The following is a 20,300-nucleotide window of genomic DNA, read 5'->3' as shown; positions in this document are numbered from 1 at the left end:
TCTTATGTGTACATATTTTATTGTGCCTTATTGACTAGAAAGATCTTGCCTTTGAAGGAAGCAGTTGATCTTACCTCAGTGTATGCATGTTTTCATTCATTCTGACAATAAGATGCCTTAAATTGCATCTCTTCTTGGACACTAATTGAGCTGTAGTAATGTAAAGGTCATTTGGCCACAAAATCTGATTGATGAGACTGGGATCTTGTGCTTGCTAAAATCACTGGAAATGTAAGAGAAGCTGCACAGTTATAACTGTAATATGTATTTCTTCATGGGTGAGCTGCATTCTTTAAGAATTTGAAATGAAATTGCTGTTTTGTTTCTTTCCTATCCAAGAAGTAGATTTTGCATTTAAATGCATTCTAAGAGGTAGCAGATTTGAAGTAACCCTACAGAAAGCCTGACTCTTTCCAAGGCAGTGGGCCAGTGATGGTAGATGAATAATAATCTTTGGTGGGAGACAAGAGTAATCCTGTTCCTCAAGGCTCCTCAGCTATCAGAAACAGTTTGTTCTTGATCACCAAGAACATATGTTACCATTCCTTGATGTTTGTTTGGTTCAGGAGTTGTTCTCCAGAGACAGACCAGCCTGTAAGAGAGGAATCAATGTATATTTGTAAGGCCATACTCTGAAGGTGCCAATGTTGATAAATACAAATTCAAGGTGCAACAGGGAGGACCTTAATGATAACCCAAAAAAGCTCTCCATTCTGATATCCACTAGGATTTTACCTCCAGAGTGCATCACAGAGTGAAAGGGAGATTTTTTTTCCAGTTTTAAGTATACTAATGCAGTCCTGAAAAGAGATTTGATAAAAAGCTTTGGCTATAATATAATCAGAGTTATCTTTGTGAATCATTTGGATAATTTGCGTAAGCTATTATATGATTTTAATTTTATACTATTCATTTAATTTGACTGCTGCTGCTTTATTGCGGACAAAGTTCTAATTTGGGATAGATGTAATTTAAATATTTATTCTCATCTTTAAGATGCTCAGGGGTCTGCATTAAGCTATAGGCAAAATCTTTAGTTTGGCATAGGTATGTTCACAGCTGTGTTCAGTAATTCTTGAATTTAGAGGTCAAACCAGTGAAATCTGTTAGAAATAGCTGATGTTTTGACCCTTCTTGGGGTCAGTATTGTGCAGATTTCTAAGATCTTCAAGCTTTCATTTGTTGGTATTACATGGTTTGGATTTCTGTGTATATAAAAATCAGGGACAGAAAGCACACCCCAAAGCTCACAAAGGTCATGTGTTGAAAATGACACAATGCTTGCCTATCATTATAAATCTATATAAAGTTAATAATCTCACTTCAATGTTTTGATCCTATAGGTGCATTTAATGTTTCTTTTATGTGCTTCAAATATGTTTCTGTTTGAAAATCAAAGGCTTCTATCCACATTAAAGGCTACATAGATTGCTAATCAAATAAATATAAAACCATGTGCCATAAGCATGGCTGATGATTTTCAGACAGCTTGGGAATTCCTGTGTTCTGAGGGGGAATGTTAACTTATACAGACTAGTTTAAAATACAGTTTATCACCTGGACATCAATACAAGAAAAACCCAGCTAAATGAAAGAGCTACATCTCTGACTCTGGATTTCCCTTCCCTGACAACCAGAAGAGCCAGTTTATTTGGGAGTAAAAGCTGCATTTTCTTCAAGTTCAGTGTTGCAGGAATGCTTTTGAGTTCCTGGAGACTTTTCAAGTACCTGGTGCTTATGTGAGCACCCAAACCTCCACTGAAAATATTCCTCCACTTCTTTGCTTCTCCTCAGACGGGGCTTTGTCAGTGCTCTATCCCTCCATGAATGTGCTCTGCTTTTTTGGGCCTTTCTGATCTTCATGAAATGGGGTAAATGATGTTGCTCCAGTGGCAGAAATGAAGAGAGCCTTAACTGGAAACAGCTGTTCTGCCTGTGATCTCCTAATGCAAGGCTATTGGAAGAGATGGGAATAGGAGGTGATGCAAATATGTATGTTTGATGGAGGAAGTGCTTTGAAGTCATGCAGCTGTCAGTTTCTACTTTTTAGTGAACAGATGTGTCAGGGTCATGATTCTTAATGAAACCTCAAACAATTCTTCAAGTTACCTGACATAAGACCAGGCAGCTCTCTATAGATTGTGTCCATAGCCAAAGGTTGGATTGACTGTTCTATACAAAAAAATATAAGGGTACATTTCACATAACATAACAATTATCTTTTTCTTTAGAAGTCATTCAGACCAAATTGTTGTATGATTTTAATTTCTCCAAGCCTGACTCTGAGATGCTAACTGACCAAAGATTTGTAAATCTAATGGATGAAACTTAGCACTGTAGATGGTGCCATGATAAGACATCTGTTAAGCAGATACTATAAAGGAACACAACAAACCTCAGTATTCCTTTTCTTATTCCTTTTCTTCAGGGTAAAAGTAAATAGCAACTGGGCAGCTGGGGCATGAGAACTCCTTGACTGAGCCATGGTGGCAGCCTTGGGAAGAGAGTTTCTTTTAGGCAACTTTAAGTGCAGGTGCTGTTTGTTCAAAAGGAAGGCCTTTTACAAAAGAGCAGGACTTTTGTTATGTTCTTTCCCCCTGCTCAGCACCATGTGTAACAAAGAAGAATTTGGTTTTAAGCACAGAGTTCTGAAGGGCGAGCATCTCTGCTCATGTATCTTCTGCCCCATGCATTAAAAAGAAATTAATCTTCAACTCCACTTTGCCTTGTAAAGTCTGAAAGATGGGAGTGCTTCACTGGAAAGATGTAAGCAAATACAGCTCACTTTAAAAATACTTTCTCATGTTACTAATAGCTGACTAAGTACAATTATATTCTTAGTCATGATCTCCCGTATGCATTGCAAAACTGCATTATAAGTAAAGAGAAAAAGATAATCATCAGCATTTTTTAATTGACTTAGTTATTGAGTAATACAATCACGATCTATAAAAAGCTCTTGCCACTTAACAGGAAAGGGCAAAAAATTGTGCTGAGTCTAAAATAGGTGATAATGACAAGAAATTAAGACCTTAAATGAAGACATTATTCAAGCAACTACAGGCATAAACTTCAATCTATTGTACTTCAGTTGGTCACTTATAGCACAATGTAAGGTGTTTGTTTCAGTAAAATTGTAACAATGGATGTGATCAGAAGCAAAAGCTGCAACTGGACATTTGTGGAACACAACATGTTTTTTGGGTTGCTCAATAAAAGTAATTTCATGTCTTCCTCAACCAGACTATATGATTGGGTGATAGGATTGAGCCCTTATGATGTTCATGAATATGAACATTAAATAACAGCTGCAGGAATTAATGTCATGTCTTAAATCGGCATGATGATTGTCTGTCAGATGCTACCTTTAAATGAGAGGCATGAAAATAAGCATCTATTAGCATCCTTTTCTGGTATGTGTAGCAAAAAAATTAGTTTTCTGTGTTGTTGGTGCATAAATTTGGGATTAAATGCACAAAAATCACAGAGTTTCAAAGTTCAAAACTCATAAAAATGAAAGTGCTTTAAAATTATGTTTGAGATTAAATTTACTGTAGAAGTTGGTGTTCTAGTACAGCACCAAAATGCTTAAAGATAAAGTTTAGTAAGAAGCACATCTTGAAAACAGTGTTGGAACACGATGACATTTTCCCAGAATTTTTGCATTTTGAAAGACTCTTACCCTATTGTTAAATAGAATGCATTTCTCTTCACTTCCATAGCAGCAGAGTGAAGACCTGCTTTCTTTTGTAACTTAGAGGCTGCTAGGGATCATTTATGTCAATTGAAAGAAAAGTTGTTATTTGCTTGTGGTATTTATCTCCATCTAATCTAATGTGGATAAAAACCTGCAAAAAATTTATGGGACAACTTATAGAAATAGCATAAATACGTGGAAAATACAGACTCTGACTTGAAAACATGGGAAGATGAACTGTGGTAGCATGCTGAGTTATCAGGCCATGAAAGAGAAAGATTATCTCTGTGGAATTGTTCAGCAGTGCTGGCATGAGTCAGACCAAATCGTGTTTGCCTTCTGGAAGGCAAGGCTTTGTTATGCGGAAGAATTGAAATATCTCTGTCTAAAAATAGTAGACAAGCAAGTGTCCATGAAGAATGCAAAGTTCATGTTTCTTTACATTTTATTTTTTGCCTCTGGTCTCCAAACCTGCTATGATTGACGTTTTTCCTTTCCTAACTAAAACTGACATAGTCAAAATACAGAGGTTATAAAAGTGATATGCATTGGCACTTGCAAGTGATTGACAACATGCTGTGTTCTTTTTACTTAGAAAAACTAACACAGTAATCCATGAGAAGTGTATTTGTCTGGGTCGTTTCTATTTGCAGATGTCCACAAGCTTTAAGTAAAATCAGATGTCAGTGGAGAACTTACAACCTAATTGTATAATTCTTTTAGCCTATTGCTTATGTGATTGCAGATATATAGCCTTGTTTTAATCAGTGCAAATTTTATTTATTAAAATTATACTACACATTATAGTTCAGTATAATAATTTTGTGCATTAATTTTAACGCCTGTTCATGTATTGGGGGAAAAATCCTCAAATGGTCTCCTTTCCTCTGCCTTTTGCTTTTCTGCCCTTTGACATTAGAGGTACACAGTTAAACCTTTTAACTTACTTTTCACAGAAAATCATTCTGCCCCTCCAGATGTTACCACTTACACCTCAGAACACTCAATACAAGTAGAAAGACCACAAGGATCAACGGCACGGGTGGCACCAAAGTATGGCAATGCTGAGCTTATGGAGACTGGTGATGGTATGTCCCAAAACAGAACTGGATTTGTCCCAAAACAGAACTATATTTTGAGTATCCTGACCTTTTCACTGGTTATTGTATGCATCTGCTCTTGGTTTTTGGGTGTTTTTCGTGGCTTTTTTCCTGGGCACTTTTCTCTTGTAAATACAAAGTTGCAGCACCTTTACAGTTCTAAAATAAGCTGATATCAATGAAGATAGCATAGAGAAATATTTCTTAATCTGTAGAGCTGACTCCCCATAGAAACTGTTTGGTAAAAACCTCCAGAGAATCTCTTTAGATTCGCCATTATCATGCTGCCTGGTTACAGCTAGTCTGTTTTTTTAAATGACAAAGAATGTGACGTCCTAGCATTGCTACATCTTGAAAATTTATATGTTTGAAATTTTATTCTCTGATTTTTTTGTTAGTTTGTTTTTTTGACTTTTTTTTAACAGTTATTTGTAAACCCTTCCTTATTTACTGCTCCTCTTTTCTAAAACTTACCAAACAATATTTCAGCACAGCATGGAATTGTTGACCAAGTGTACTGTATCTAAACTTAGTAGCTTCAGCTCTAAGCACCACTTGGTAAAAGATTTGGAGCCAACCTTATGGAAGGGTAAGAAGTTGAAGTTCCTGCAATGCAGTGACAGAAAGCTATTAGTTCTGGAACAGACGATGTGCACATTGGAGAGGTTTTGCACTCAACTAGAGGAAAGGAAGGGGGAGGTGATTGATGAGACTATATTATAAAAATGCCCCTTGTCCCAGGCTGCCGCTCAGAGCTGTGTTTTCCAAAGTGCTGTATGGGCAAGCCTGCTCCCTTTGGAGATTGCTGGCTGGTGGGGTTGGTGCAGGAATGTTCAGAGAATACAGGGGCATGCTGAAGCAATACAAAGACGTGTTTAAGATGGATACTGGACAAATGTCCCCTGCAGTGTAAAAATAACCCAGAATAAATGATGGGGCAGAGCCTATGACCCACACTCTTCACCAGGCTGCAGCCTAGTCAGACAGTGTTGATATGGCCAATGGCCATGGGGAGGGCCAGTCCAGTTTTCTCACTGACCATTGCTGAGGCAATTCTCTCAGGGTACTGACATTTGCTGTAGGGACATTTTCCCACTGTGCTTCTCTCCCTCAGTCTGTGTGCTGCTTCCCCTCTAATTTTGCAACCTCGCTCTGACATTATTGTATTGGTTTTATTTACATTAGGTATCACTGTTCCTTTTTGCTTGTGTGTTTTGATGTTAAACACTCAAGCCACAGTATGGCTTGCAACTGTAGTTGTGGTGTGCTTGCAGTCCTAGACCTTTCCTTACCCCCTTGATGTCTGGTGGGTGCAACACAGCCATCAACTGATGTCTCCATTGATCCCTGTCCTGCAGGAGTCCCAGTGAGCAGCAGAGTGTCAGCAAAGATTCAGCAGCTGGTCAATACCCTAAAGCGACCCAAACGACCACCATTACGAGAGTTCTTTGTAGATGACTTTGAGGAATTGTTAGAAGGTAAAATGACTGTTTTTCAAAAGGTTTGGGGATTGCTTATTCAAACTCTGTAAAATGTTTGTCTCCTACGTTGACTTTCTAGAAAGACAAGTGAGCCCTTCCTGTACTGGCAAGTACCAAAAAACCAATGGTATTCAGTGGAAACTGCTGGCAGTAAGCTTGGACGTAGTGCTATGGAGTCAAAGTGTTTCTTGTTTGCTCAGCTCCTGGTTCTGCTTGCAAAAAAATGACAGAAGAGAGTGTAGGGAAGCTTTGCTTTGAGAACATTCAGCTGTGGGTTACAGCCAGTGCTTTGGAACACCAATAAGAGAAAATATGTTAGTGAGGGAGCATGTTAAATGTTTTACAACGTCCTTTGTGTAACAGTGAAGTATGAAAAACGAACTAAATGTAAGATAGAAACAAGGATAAAGTCAATAAATGGAACTTTTTTAAAAAAAGACCAGTGCTTTGAGAATTAAGATTCGCCAGGATGTGGAAATTTAAATAGTCTTCACAGGAATTTATAAGAAAACGTGTAACAGAACATGACTTAAATCAATCTGTTACTTGTTAAAGTACATTTTTGTCAGTAGCTCTGCAGTTCATCTCATTACTGCATTTTTTCCAGGGAAAAGTATTCTCCATCTCTCTTTAGGAATAAAGAAAGGTTTACTGTTTTGAAGATAAATATATGCATGCTGCCTCAGCAGTTTCTTTCCCTTCTTGTAGAACTAGTGTAAGAACAAGGACTTCTCATTCCTGAGGTGCATCAGTTGCCTGATCTGTGCTAAAGTTAAAAGTAAATTATTCTGTTATATTTCTCTCTTGCTTCTCAATACCTTCTTACATGTTACTGTTTTCAGAACATCTTGCAAAGGTAACTTATTCTCTTGATTACACTGCTGTACACAAGGTATAGAATTTACATGGTAACTTCATGTCTTTTCATCATCATAAGTTCAACAGCCAGATCCAAACCAGCCAAAGCCAGAAGGAGCTCAGATGTTGGCCATGCGTGGGGAACAATTAGGAGTGGTTACAAACTGGCCACCTTCCCTGGAAGCAGCCTTGCAGCGATGGGGAACCATCTCACCAAAGGCTCCTTGCCTAACCACTATGGATACCAATGGAAAACCACTGTATATTCTCACTTATGGTGAGCACTCTTTGAACTGTTTGTGCTTTTATATATTCTGTGTGGTGTGTGTAGTAAATGCATAAAAGTAGAGTGAAAAAAGCTTTGTAATGATGTACCTGTTCCTTTTGTGAGTAGGGTAAGACAGCTCTGAAGCTGTTGATGTCTGAGATGTATGAGTTGTTGAGATGTCATAGTATGATTTATTTCAGACAGAGGAAAAGAGCTGAGTAGATATACCCATGGAATAACAGATTATAAATTAAACCCACCTTTTAAATAGAAATGTGTCCTAGGTCAGATTTTCCTGAAGATTGATGTCCAAATCCATTGCCCTTGGATATCACCCAGGCTTTGTTCTGCAAAAGCCTAACCTGGTCTACAAAATTCATCAGCTTCCTGAAGAAGTTAATAGGATTTTTTCCCTTTTTTTTCTGACATTGTAGTATGTGTGATTTGAATTATTTCTCCTGAGGGGTTAATTGTACAACTAGCAAATGCACCCCCTTGAAATAGATTTACCAGGATATATTTTAGTGTGACCTTTGGTATGTTCATGTAGTTCAATGTATACTGCTTGACAATGTATTGCAACCAAGAAAGGCCAAATAAAAATAAACATAAGGATATCTCTGACAAATAAGTCCCATATTGCTTCTGATTTTGAGATGTTCAGGGGACATTTGGGAGATGTTCAAAGGAATTATTATGAATAACTGTCAGACTTTGAAAGTGAGTTGGAACATTTCCGTATGCTATTGAGATGGATATAAAAATTATTTTGCTTTTTATATTTCTACCTTCTCAGGGACTTGGAGTTCTGTGCAGAGAATGCTGTTACATGCTCTGATATAGAGATCTGTCTGTTTTGTTCAGTGCTGAACATTCATTTCCATTCAGGAGTCAGACCCAGATGGTCTCTGGCCAAAAAGTTCTCTGCCAGGAGTTTGGCACTGCAAATATAGTTAAAGGCTTTTAAAGCATAAGAGGACCTTTGCAACTGAGGGTCATGCATGAAACATTTTCCCTTCAGGTACTTCAGAGTTAAGTTACTTAATTTCAGGGGCAAACATACGATTCACCATTGATGAATGTTTTTCTTCCTTAAGGACATTTACTTGAAACTAGGGAAGAATTTTAAAGTTTGCAATTACATGTTTGCAGAAGTCATGTCATCTACTGAATGCTTTAAATAAATTGGACAGGAAAGGAAATTAAGCTATTACTGAGAATCAGACCATTTTTATGAATTTGGGATTCTGTCCAGAGAGTCTGAGCATATGTCCTGCTTTGCCTGGGGCTGTAGGGTGAGCAAATCAACCCAAGGAACAAATCTGCATGGCTCATGGAGCCACCTAGCCTCCTTCTCTGTTCTAAAACAACTCTTTCCTCTTCTGCATTGTCTGAATCTTGAGAAAAGTAGGACTGAAATTCGTGTTTTCTTACCTTTCATTTGCCAGCACTTTGGGATGTGGTTTTCCTGTTGCCTGAGGTCAAAAAAAAAATCAGTTCTTTTTTTTTTATTTTTTTGTCTTCTTTTTATAGATAAAAGAAATTGCAAACCAAAAACATTTCATAGATTTGCTGAATTTTTCTTTGCTGGGTGCGTTTAACACTGATATTTTTTTCATGGGAAATGTTCATTTACTATGCCATAGTAGTTTCCTTAAATGAAAACTGCTTTGGAAAAGTCATTAACAATCCAGCCACCTGCCATTTTGCTGGTGACTTTATGAATGAATTTGCTGTAGCTAGTCCACCTTCTGTGCTTGTAATATTTTCTAGCAATTGCAGGCATGGCAGTTTTTAACTTGAAAATTAATAGACATTAAGCCTTGAAATCATTAAAGACACTCCTACTCATGACTTTTTATCCTTGTGCCTAGTTCCACTGGCCCTGGTAGTAATAAACTTTTGAAAGATGAGCTTAGCCACAATCCTGCCACATGGTAATACTGTGACACTCAATTTCCTTATGTGCTTGATATGATCAAGTGACTAAAATTTTAACTATAAGCCCTGATGATTTTCAGTAGCCTCTAGTTTGTATTCCACAGCTATTTAAAGAAATACCATTATGAATTTTCATATATTTCACAAATATTCATGAATTATAAAATAATTCTAATTTTCCAGAGTGTTGGTTTTTGAGATGTTGTCATCACTTGCACCTCCTCTTGAATACTTTACCTCTCTTTATTGTCTTTATTTTTTGCTTCAGTCGTTTCTCACACCCCCTTGTCATGGAAATCCTTTTCCTTTATCTTCCAACTTTCCAGTTAAGAGGAGGCTTCTTTTTGATGTAATTTGATTTAATTCTCAGTATATTCTCCAGGTTTTTAATTCTCAGTATTTCTCCAGGGTGAATTGCAGGTTTGCCTGCTTATCCCACACTTTTTTCCACCTTTCCAAATGATTTCCAGGAGTGTCTTTGTAACTATCAGCTAGATCAAGGCCCATCTTGAGCAGGAGTCCTAATGCCCTTAACACCAAGCATATTTACCTCCTCTTTTGTGGATTGGTATAAAGAATATTGCTTCCCATCCATCTTTGAGGCTTTAACTAGAGTACCGTACACAGCTCAGACATTTCTTTCTTTCTTTATTTTACAGCCATTCTGTGTCCAAACCTCACAGGTTATTTTAGGAGGAAATCTTTTCTAATTGAGGCATTTTGCTGCATCTACTTGGTGAAACCTCATCCCATATGTGACCTTGGTCTTGATTCTTACATCAGGCTCTCTTCTGGCCCTGACAAACGCAGTGCTGGCCTCTTGCATCTATCCAGGATGCTTTCTTTTTTGCCCTTGGTGGCTTTGCATGCTGAAAAGAAGCTCTGATAGCCCACAAAATTCTGCTTCTCCAAAGTCTTCCTCACAACTTCCCTTAGCTGTCCCTTGCAGAGACACCTCTGGAACAGGGGCCAGGCTGAGCTCTGCCCTGGCAGTCAGAGGTGGGGCAGTGCTGCCGGGACCACCCTGTGTGGTGCGCTGGAATTTCTCCCCTGAGGCTGCTGATGTGGATTTGTGTTCATGTGGCTTGGAGAGGGGAGTGCTCCAGCTTGTGAAGGGCTTCTGGGCCACGAGGGGAACCAATGTAAAGAAGTTGCACTTCCAGCTGTTGCTTAAAATCATTGCTGCCCTCCTATTTCTCTGCAGGAGTTCATCAAATTTGTAATGCCTTGTATCTCCTTGTCTTTTTCTGCATGTTTTTTGAGCTTCTTGTCTTCATAGCATGTCAGGACTGGTTTTTTCCACGTGTCTCAGATTACTTTAGATAGAATAAATGTATAACTGCACTTGCAGACTTGATCCTTTTTTTCAAGCAAGTGTTTGAAGCGTTTGCCTCAGTTCTTGAAGCTCTTCTCAGTGCCCCAGTTGTAATCTTTATTTAATGTACTCAAAATTCTTAAATTCTTTCTAGTGAATGAAACACTATGAATATCACTTATTTCTCAAATATTTTGTTCCTCTGGGAGCTTGTTTAAGTGGAGAACATCTTAGTTAAGTTATTCTCAATCCCTTTATAAATCAAATCACTGAATATGCATAAATTGAAATGTCTGAGATATGGGAAGGAAATATGTCTTTATCAGGTTTTGTGAAAGTCTGAACTCTGACTAGGAAAGTAATGTGTACTTTGAGGAAAAGGAAGACAATTGCTGGCTCAAAGTTAATCAGAGTAGTGAGGCATCTGGTTTTGGTATTAATGATGAACTGCTTAGTGATTTCTTAGAGGAGAAATGTGAATAAAGGACAATTAGATCCTGTGTAGTTCTTATGATACCAGAACTACTTTTCTTACTTAAAATGATTATTCTAAGGAGAACCAGAATGGTTGGGAAAAAAGTAAAGTGCTGAAAATAATTAATCAATAAACAAGTTTTGATCTTTCTTTTTGTAATCATTGTTAAAAACAACAAAATGAGTGCCAGTTAAATTTGTCTGATTCAAAGAATCTAAATTCCTTTATCTAACACTATTTGTAATCAGATTTTTTAAAACCATTTTCAGTAGCTCTGATAAAGTGTTTCCCACATCAGAGGCCCCCCAGAGACTTCAAGGCTCAGAAAAAAGAGCAGATGTGACTCTCTGGGCAGAGGACAGTTTGTTCCATTTGGATTCTGTGGAGAAAGAAATGCTTGGCAAATGGCATTTGTTTGCAAATGAATTGCTGATTTTAGAAGTAACTTTAAAGCAACTGTAAACATTTTGGGGTCAAAGGGATCCTGCCTCAGCAGAGGTGATGTTGCTCATACTGGAGGTATCCTGGCATACCTTAAAGGTAACAAGAGGCCAAAACCAGCCAATCCCAAGCCATTCTGCACCTGGTGTGCAATGTGCACCCTTTCCTGACCTTTCTGTGAGAATGCCCCAGACCAGGAATTTCACAATTATCAGCAGGAGAGAGACAGATTCAAGATGCTTCTGACCAAGCAGCTGCATAACCAAACTGTCCTTACCTCTGAAATAACCCAGGACTCACAGAAGTATGAATAGTCATGGTTTAAATCCCCAGACAGATATTAATCTTATGATAGTTCAATACTTAAAATTTTTATTTCTTTAATAAAAAACCTGAAAATTGCTGGATTATATGATTCAGACTTCAATATCAAGCATGGTAACAGCAAGGGTGCCCTCTATTCTGAGTGTGTCTGTAGTCCTTAATTCTCTGCAACAGAATATTTTTGTTCTTTTTCGCTGGATTTTTTATCCCAAAAGATAACAACTTCATTTTCTGTTTAGGGTGGATCTAAAGAGTTCATGAAGAAAGGATTACCAGAGCAGTAAAGCTGCAACTATTGTTTTGCAAAGAAAAAACAAAAGCCCCTTTACCTGCATAACATTAGGAAGTTTGCCATTTACCCTAGATTTCATAAATGCTCTTGTTTTTATTTAAGACAAGTAATGATGTATTGTGGTAGTGAAAAAATGAATATTTGACAAAATTATTTGCAGTTAAACTTTGGCAGCCTTGCAGTTGCTGTGCATGGAGATTGGTAAGCACCCCCTGGTTTGGATTTGTTGAGTTAGTGCTGTGTGGTTCTGAAAAGTGTCCTGAAGACAATCAGGAAATGCGTTGTGGTTTGTTTTCTGAGTTTTCTCCCTGATACAGCTTTTCTATTAAAACCTTCTTTACATTCAACACAAACATTTAGTCCTTTTACAGATTTGGAAAGGAAGAGGAAGGGCATTTACCTCAGTGTCATGTGAAAAATACCTAATTTTTGTTAACAGATCCCTTTTTGTATGGTTTTTAACACCTTGTGGTTTCCTTTACCTTCATGCTGTGTTGCTTAACCAGATGGGACTGGATATTAACTCCCTTCACTTGCTGAATTTTATTGCCATCTGAGTAGACTTAAAAAAAAGATGACTGATTACAAAACATATCATTGCTGATGTAGAGTTTATCCTGCTCAACTAAATCAAAACCCCAGTGGCAGGAGGAAAAGGCCTGGCTCCACATGGGTGCTAAGAGTGTTTGTCACAGCTGCCAGCAGGCGAGATGCTGTTCTCCATCCTGTCCTTCCCAGCATTTCTGCACATGTGATGTGTGCCAGATATGGCTCACATTCAGAGGCAGAGTGGTGCTTGCTGTTACTCACTGGACAGTGGGAACTCTCTGCTCAGTTTGCAAGTGTGTGAAGAACCTGAAAGGCCTCCCTGCAGCAGCGTGCTGCTAGGGCATGGGAGTCTGGCAGCAGCACTCTGGCAAAGTGACAGAAGTGGCTAAGTGAAAATCTTTGGAGGAAGATTTATTTCAGTAAATAAGCAATTAGAAGTTAGGCAATCATAGATGGACAGAAAAGCTCTGTTTGCTACCATCTTGTGGAGTTACGCAAGGTTGTGGAAAGCAGCAGCACAATTAGCAGCTCAGTGGGAGGTAGGAGCAAGGTAATAAATTGTAGCAACAAGGTGTGCATCAACTGCCTGTTGTTGGGGTTTTGTTTTCCAAAATTAGCTAGGGGAACTCTACCAGTCTGCTTTGTATGGGAAATGGGTTTGTGACCTGAAAACTGAGGGGTAATTTGTGTTCCTAAACATCCAGTGCCCTATGTTACCCACAATATGTGTGTGTGACTGGCACTGCCAGCACTGGGTCTGCAGAGCCTGGGCCCCTTCCAGAGGGAAGACTTGTGCCTTAAACACCATGGGACACTTCTGTTGATGACATAACAATCCTTCATTTTTTAAATGCATGGAAGTAGCTGTTAATGTTTGTCTAGTGAGATCAGGGCCTGACAGGCACAAATCCTGCACTGGTGTGGTGGGTAGGAATATTGTTTGCAAGGACCCTGCTGCAGTGGGGATGGGGACAAGAATGCCAGGAGCAGGAGGGCTCACAGGATGTGGTGTAATGGCAGGGAAGCAGCAGAGCAGCTCCAGACTCCAGCACCTGTGATCTGCTGCAGGAGGGGCTGAGGTATGTGGCACAGCTGGGAAAGAGGAGCTCTGGCACTGAGCTGGGACACGGGCTGCTCCGCTCACTACCAAATGAAGCTGTTGCTTGAGTTTCCTACATCCTCCCTGCTGTCTCCAAGCCAGCTCAGAAGATTAATGGCAGTGTGTTTATCCAAGGAGGGCTGGTGCTTCACTGAACTTGGGCTGAGGACAATGGGATGTATCCCCAGTGGCCCAAGCAGATTTCCTCTGGAGCCCGTGGAATGAAGCGATTTATCCACACCGGGATGGGCCCTGAGCCCCAGCTCAGGGTGACAGCCTTGGCTGGAGCACAGCTGGGCTCAGCAGGCCTCCCACTCCCACAGCACAGATGTGGCACTGCCTGCAGGTCACAGCAGGGTCACAGCATCGAGATTTGTGCGCGAGGTTTTAGCAATCGGCTTTTTTCCCAGCAGTGTCTAATCCCTCAAGTTTGCAAAGGAAGAATTGCTCTGAATTGCAGCCTAGGCAGAACCAAGGAAGGAAACACTTCAAAGATTTCCTTCTGTATAACATCCTCCGTTTCTCAGAGCTGTTATCCTGCAGGTGTGGAGTCCTTTGTGTTTCTCTTGGTGTCAGGCTGGGGAGGGCAAACAGCCAAGGCGACAAAACAGACCCATGGCTCAGTCCATGTCTGGGCAGGAGTTTGTGCCCCATCCAGAAGCCACTGATCTGGCCTTGATCATCCATACATTCCTAGCTCCAGCCTCTGCTTACTGCTCCTTTTGTGGCCCTTTTTTAATTTAGTTTTTGGAACACAGCTATATACCCTGCTAGAGAAATTCCAGACTTCCTGTGGACAATTCAGTTCAAGACCTGCCTGGACTTTGCTCTGCTTGCTCCCCAGGGTGCCTGGGGGTCCCTGCCTGCCCCTGGCAGCCCACACTGGAGCAGAGTTGGCAGCAGCTGAGGGCAGGCAGAGCCTGCAAGGGTTGGACATTATAGAGCTTGTAAGATCTTTGTGTTCCAGCCCCTTCCTAGCTGAATGCAAGCAAGCTGCTTCACTCCAGTTTTCCACACTTTCATACTCAGAGGCATGTGTGCCTCAGATACTTAACACAGGTTGGTATCACACCAGTAAACAGAGAAAGAAAGGGCTGTGGTGACAGAAAATTCAATTCTTTTCTGTCCACTAGAAAATATTGTGGCCATTTCTGTGCAGTTCAAAGTGTATTCAAACAGAGAGGTGAGGAATTAGGATGGCAGTCTTATATTACCTGTGTCTTAGAAGATGAAATAAAACTTTGGCAATAAAAGAGCATCGTGACAAAATGTGTTTAAACTTATTTAAAACTCTGCTAGAAACCACCCCTTTAAATTTTGTTAGACTTTGAGAGAACTTAATTTTGGCATTTATCCAGGACTCTTGGGTGGAGACGATTGTACTGCATACCTGGGCACCTCTGGAAGAATGCATCTAAATACTGTAATATGAATAGCCCTTAGATTTTTAAAGAAAATATTTGATGGTAGATTTGATAGGTGAAAAATTAGTGTGAATATGTCACAAATGTAAATTTAAGACTTGTTACAGCTTTAATCTTTAGAGCTCCGACATAACTTTTCACAGCAGCTCCTCCAATGTTCATTTCAAGTTTAAAAGTGTTTTGTGTAAAGATGGTTCTCTTTTGCAACTCAGAACTTTTTTCAGGCTTTTGATTTCTATTCTCCAATATTCTGTATCATTACTAATTGCTCTTTTAAGTTTGTTGCCACTGAAGCTTTAGTGTTGAAAAACTTAAGTAAAAAGACTATTTGCTTTCTTAAGGCCTCATTTTTTTATCCTATTCACTTGTCAAGTTCAAGTCTTAACTGTAATAGTAGAGAGGATTTCAAAGACTTTCTTTTCATCAAATGCAGGTAGTTCTGTGAGAGTTAATCCTGCAGACATGCTCCTGTATCTGTGCTGAGTTTCCAGTGAAACAGAATTCTGTTCCTTTCTGAGCAGCAAGATAGTTCAACATGCAAATACTGGAGTAATTTTAATAAATTAAAAACTTTGCAAAGCATAGTTTAATTATACTATATTACTGTTTTCATAAGAAATAATTGCATTTAGTACTTTCTCCATAACAAGCAGCAGTGACCCTTCCAATTTTCCTTAAGTGGGAAAAAATAGAAAATCTGGCCTTCTCATCTTACTTTATATTTACATCAGATTTGCACTTAAAAATGATTCAGTAGTATTGCATTTTATAACCAGGATGTGGAGGTTCTTATTATAGCAACTGCTTGGCTTAGTTATAAATAGCAATAGTGCATGTTTGGGGCCTGAACTGCTGAACTCCATAGGTAATCCTTTGTCAGAACCTATTATCGTTTCAGTTATTGCTGGGCATGAATTAAAGATTTGTTACTGTCAGAATGAATAGTGCTTAAAGGCAGTACCTGGGGCCAGCCAGGCACAGGGGCTGCTAAACTTGGTGCTGTTCACATGGAAGTAACAAGGTCTCTAAACAAAGGGCATCTGGAAGAGCAAAGATGCCAATCACTTGAGGGATTAACCTGTAATGTGGGCAAAGAGGTCTTGGGGAAAGAATTTTTCTTTATTGAATATTGGGGTGGGGACTTGATAAGGATTAGATAAGAGTGGTGCTGGAAAAGTGAAGAATGGGAGGGGAGAGACAGTAACGGGGGGGGGTAACTGGGGCAAGTGAAGTGAAGGAGAGAAGGGAGGGTATGGGAGCAGGTGAGAAGGAAAACCAAGTAAAATGGAAGAAGGCCCAGGATTAAAAGTGAAACAGCCATATGGATGTGCTAAGGTTCAGAGGGTCCCTGCTGCTTCAGTGTGCCCCTTTGGCTGTGGGGTGTTTTCTGTTTGTTGGGGTTTTCTGTTCTTTGCCTCTGCTTCTTGGGACTCCTTTCCTTTTTCCTTGGTGAGAGAATTGCTGTGCTCAAAACAGAACATCACCCTCGAGGTCAGTGTGTGCTGAAATGTGCTGTGTCCACCTTGGACAGCTAAGGTGGTAGGATGATGTCTGGACTTGACAATGTACCAGCCCCTTCTAACAGTTAATTTCAGAGTCAAGATCCAGTTTTCTCCAAAGTAAAACACTTCTGCCATAAAGAAAGCTATTCTCACTTTTCTTTTTGTTTTTAAAGTGCTGCTGTCTTGAAAAAAGAAGTTCAAAGAAAACTTCTGATAAGTATTTAAGTATTTCCAGTAGTCCCAGTAGTGGTGTCATATTTAGTTTGAAAACTAATATAAATGTTCCTACTGTGTGTTTTTGACTTCTCAGGTATTCTTTCTTATTAATAATCTTGTAAAACATAAGAATTTTTATATTAATGTCAAAAATTTTGTGTTAATAGGCAAACTTTGGACCAGAAGTATGAAGGTTGCTTACAATATACTACACAAATTAGGCACAAAACAAGAACCAATGGTACGACCTGGAGACAGGGTGAGTATTGTTTGTATATTATTTGTAATAGTTCAAATCCAATATTGACAAAGAGAGAATGAGGTATTTGGGGTGCTCAGAGGAAGTTAGTGAAGTAAAATAATGGGGTGTAGTTCAGGGTGCTGAAATCTGCTGTTTCCTCCCTAAGACTGATCATTCAGACAGATGTTTGGAACTGCATATTAAGTAACTTGATCTGGTATCCCCTGAACTTGAAGTTGTGGCAACATCAACAATAAACATTCCCACAGAAAGTGGGATTTTTGGACATTGAACAACAGTCTGTTTAGCAAAAGCTTACTTATGGAGCCTGGAGGTGTCATGTGGATAAAAAACTGACTTACTAATGACTTTGTAGTTGTTGAGATGGTAGAAACAAGAGAAGCGTTGTGGAGGACACAGACAAGCGAAGTCAGCACATTTTGGCAGCCAGTTGAATAAATAAATGACACTGACTGGTAACAGAGAGAATATTTCCATTCCTCTTCTGACTCTGATGCAGCTACTGCTAGAGGCTGAATCTAAGTAGAGGGATAAAGAGAGCAAGAGTTGCAGAGGTAGCACTTGAAGATGTTAAATGAAGACCAGGACGTCCTATGGTTTTGCTAACAATGTACTTACAACCCTACCCCTTTGCCAAGGCTGGCTTAGCCTGCTGCTCATTTTCTCTGCCAGAGTGTGTATAGAAAATTCCACAGGTCTCAATCCAGTTTGGATCTAAGCCATGGAATGGATATTCCAGAACAAATTTGTCAGAAATGCAAATTTTAGTCCTGCCCTAGTGCTTAGAGTTGTGAGTGTGGGATTAAGTTTCCCCCTCCAGTGTCTGGTAGCAATTCTCAAACTGTTGGTTCGCTTGATCCTCTTGTGCCACATGTGAGAAACATGTCTGCTTGCATTACACATGTCTTAGGGCTTCAAAAATAAAACCATGCATTAATGCTTCCCAGAAGGAAAAAAAGTGGAAAAAAACCCAAATGTGACAGTCCTTCCTGCATTTCTTTTTGAAATAAATCATAAAGAAATTATCTAAAGGATCTCTAGATCCGTAATCTAAATTGCTTCCTACAGTGGCGTTCAGCCAGGACTAGGATCTGAAGACTCTCTTTTACTTACAAGTGTGTCTCTAAGCAACAGCAGAAGCAGCAAGTTATTCAAGTGTACACATCAAAACAGTCCACCCAGAAATCTCCAAAAGAATAAAGTTCACCTACAGGCAATGTGCATCTCTCCCTATTTACTGTGTGCTGCCTGCCCATCTTCATAGTCATTTTCTGCAGCAGTCACTGGCATCTCCTAACGTTAAGAAAGGATTTGTGGATAGTTCAGGCTGAAAACTGGAAGTTTAGCTAGCACAGGACATGTAAGGAACAAATTGCAGCTCATGTAAAATAAGTCAGCCTAGATTAGAGTGAAACAAATGTTTGTAGCTGAGTGCTGAAATCATATGCTTTGTGTTGTAAAAACGTCTTGCCTGGCATCCCTGTGTAACAGGAACGTGATCATTTGAGGCAACTTCACATTGAAGATGAGGTGTTACAGCACTTCTGATGCTCTAGGCTGTGGTTCTGGCTCTTACACCCCTGTTGTAATAACAAAAAAGCTTTCTGACCTCTTTGAAGGTGACTTTATTCTATGTAATGTGTGTTGTGTGACAACACTTAAAGGCAGTTTTAAATACTAAATGAAATACAGGCGTGTATTTCTGGTCTTTTCCAAATGAGAACGTACTTGTTTCCTTATTTTGATACGTATAAAGTAGTTTATATTTTCCCTTTAAAAACAACTTCTGTCAATGCAATCTGTTTTTCATGACTACCATTACCTCACCTTTTAGGTTCTTTGTCTGAGCCAAAAAGTAAAATGAACATGCCTGCATCTCCTTCCTTGTTTCTGGTATTATACGTGGCAAAGTGCATTTGCCTTCTATAGTAACTTCAGAAATTTAACCTTGCATCACCCCAGACAGCTGCCTGGAAATTAATCTTGCTCTCTGAAATATCTACTAGCTAACCTGATTCTCATCTGCTAATATACACTGTATGATTTTGTTCCTTCAGCCCTTTTTGCTCTTACACACATTATTTGTTTATTTGGTACAAGTCTGTTAGTGATTAATGTTTTTTGGAGAGGAAGTTAATGCCTTATTCCCACTGGACTTCAGTGAGATTTTTTTCACCTCTGTCAGCTCCTTTTCAAAGATTCCCAGCCAAACCTTCACTGCCTTTATGTAAGCAAAGACCAATGCAAAACCTAAGAACCCTCAAAGTATATTTTGGGATCTTTCACATGTTTGCTGGGCTCAGCAATCTCTACCATCCCCCCATGCACCTGGCAAAATCCCTATATTTCCATTTGCGTATAGTAAGCTCTGCACAGCCATCTCTCCAGCACTTGGATTGTTTAATGTGAAAGTATGCAGATGAAGTAGCAATGAAGAATTATGAGGTTAAAGTCTTCAGCCTAAAAACCAGAGATATTCTGGACCCACTTGGACGAGGCTGGTGAGATTTCTTCTAGTTTGAAGAAATCAAGTTGATATGTTGAAGGTGTCTGCCTTTGAAGCCATGTGAAAATTCTGGGAACACTTACAATCTCCAGTAACTGAAGCTTGGAGCATACATGGAAACATCATGATTTTACTTCAAGAAAACTCGAGTGCATGTTTGTGGCAGTACTAGTTGTCAGTTTCTCTGGGTCTGGATTGAAGGCACTCGAGATGGTAGTTCATGTTTGGACTCAAGTGTTTATTATTTCTTGTCAATAAAACAGTCTCACTACTGTGAGTTTGGCAGATTTTCATTAGAAGGCACAAAATGGCCAACAATCTCTTGTTCCAAGGTCTTTTAAGACTAAACTATCCAATTAAGAACTGACACCTGGATTATTTTCCCTTTTAACCCAATAACTGATCCCACAGAGCCTGCAATGTGGACTTTTCTGCCCAATTACAAAAGGCAACCCAAACCGAAGAGGGAAGAAGAAGCAAGAAAAAAAACCCCAGGACAGCACCCTGTGCCCTCCATCTTGCTTCCATCCACAACATACTAAAAATCCCA

General features: G+C 39.4%; 1 protein-coding gene across 5 annotated transcripts in view; it reads left to right on the top strand.

The window, feature by feature from the left end:
• DIP2C (disco interacting protein 2 homolog C) overlaps positions 1-20,300 on the top strand; it is a 310,694-nt gene that overhangs the window by 197,070 nt on the left and 93,324 nt on the right. For 4 of the 5 annotated variants that reach the window (XM_030943865.1, XM_030943864.1, XM_030943863.1 and 1 more), the window contains 4 exons: positions 4,654-4,785; positions 6,156-6,275; positions 7,216-7,413; positions 17,150-17,241. In XM_030943865.1, coding sequence (XP_030799725.1) covers positions 4,654-4,785; positions 6,156-6,275; positions 7,216-7,413; positions 17,150-17,241 — 542 coding nt within the window. The remainder of the gene's footprint in view (positions 1-4,653; positions 4,786-6,155; positions 6,276-7,215; positions 7,414-17,149; positions 17,242-20,300) is intronic. The other variant, XM_030943862.1, reaches the window with a different exon arrangement.

Source organism: Camarhynchus parvulus, chromosome 2, assembly GCF_901933205.1.
Source record: "Camarhynchus parvulus chromosome 2, STF_HiC, whole genome shotgun sequence".
Taxonomy (NCBI): Eukaryota; Metazoa; Chordata; class Aves; order Passeriformes; family Thraupidae; genus Camarhynchus; species Camarhynchus parvulus.
This window is presented reverse-complemented; position numbering and strand designations above follow the sequence as displayed.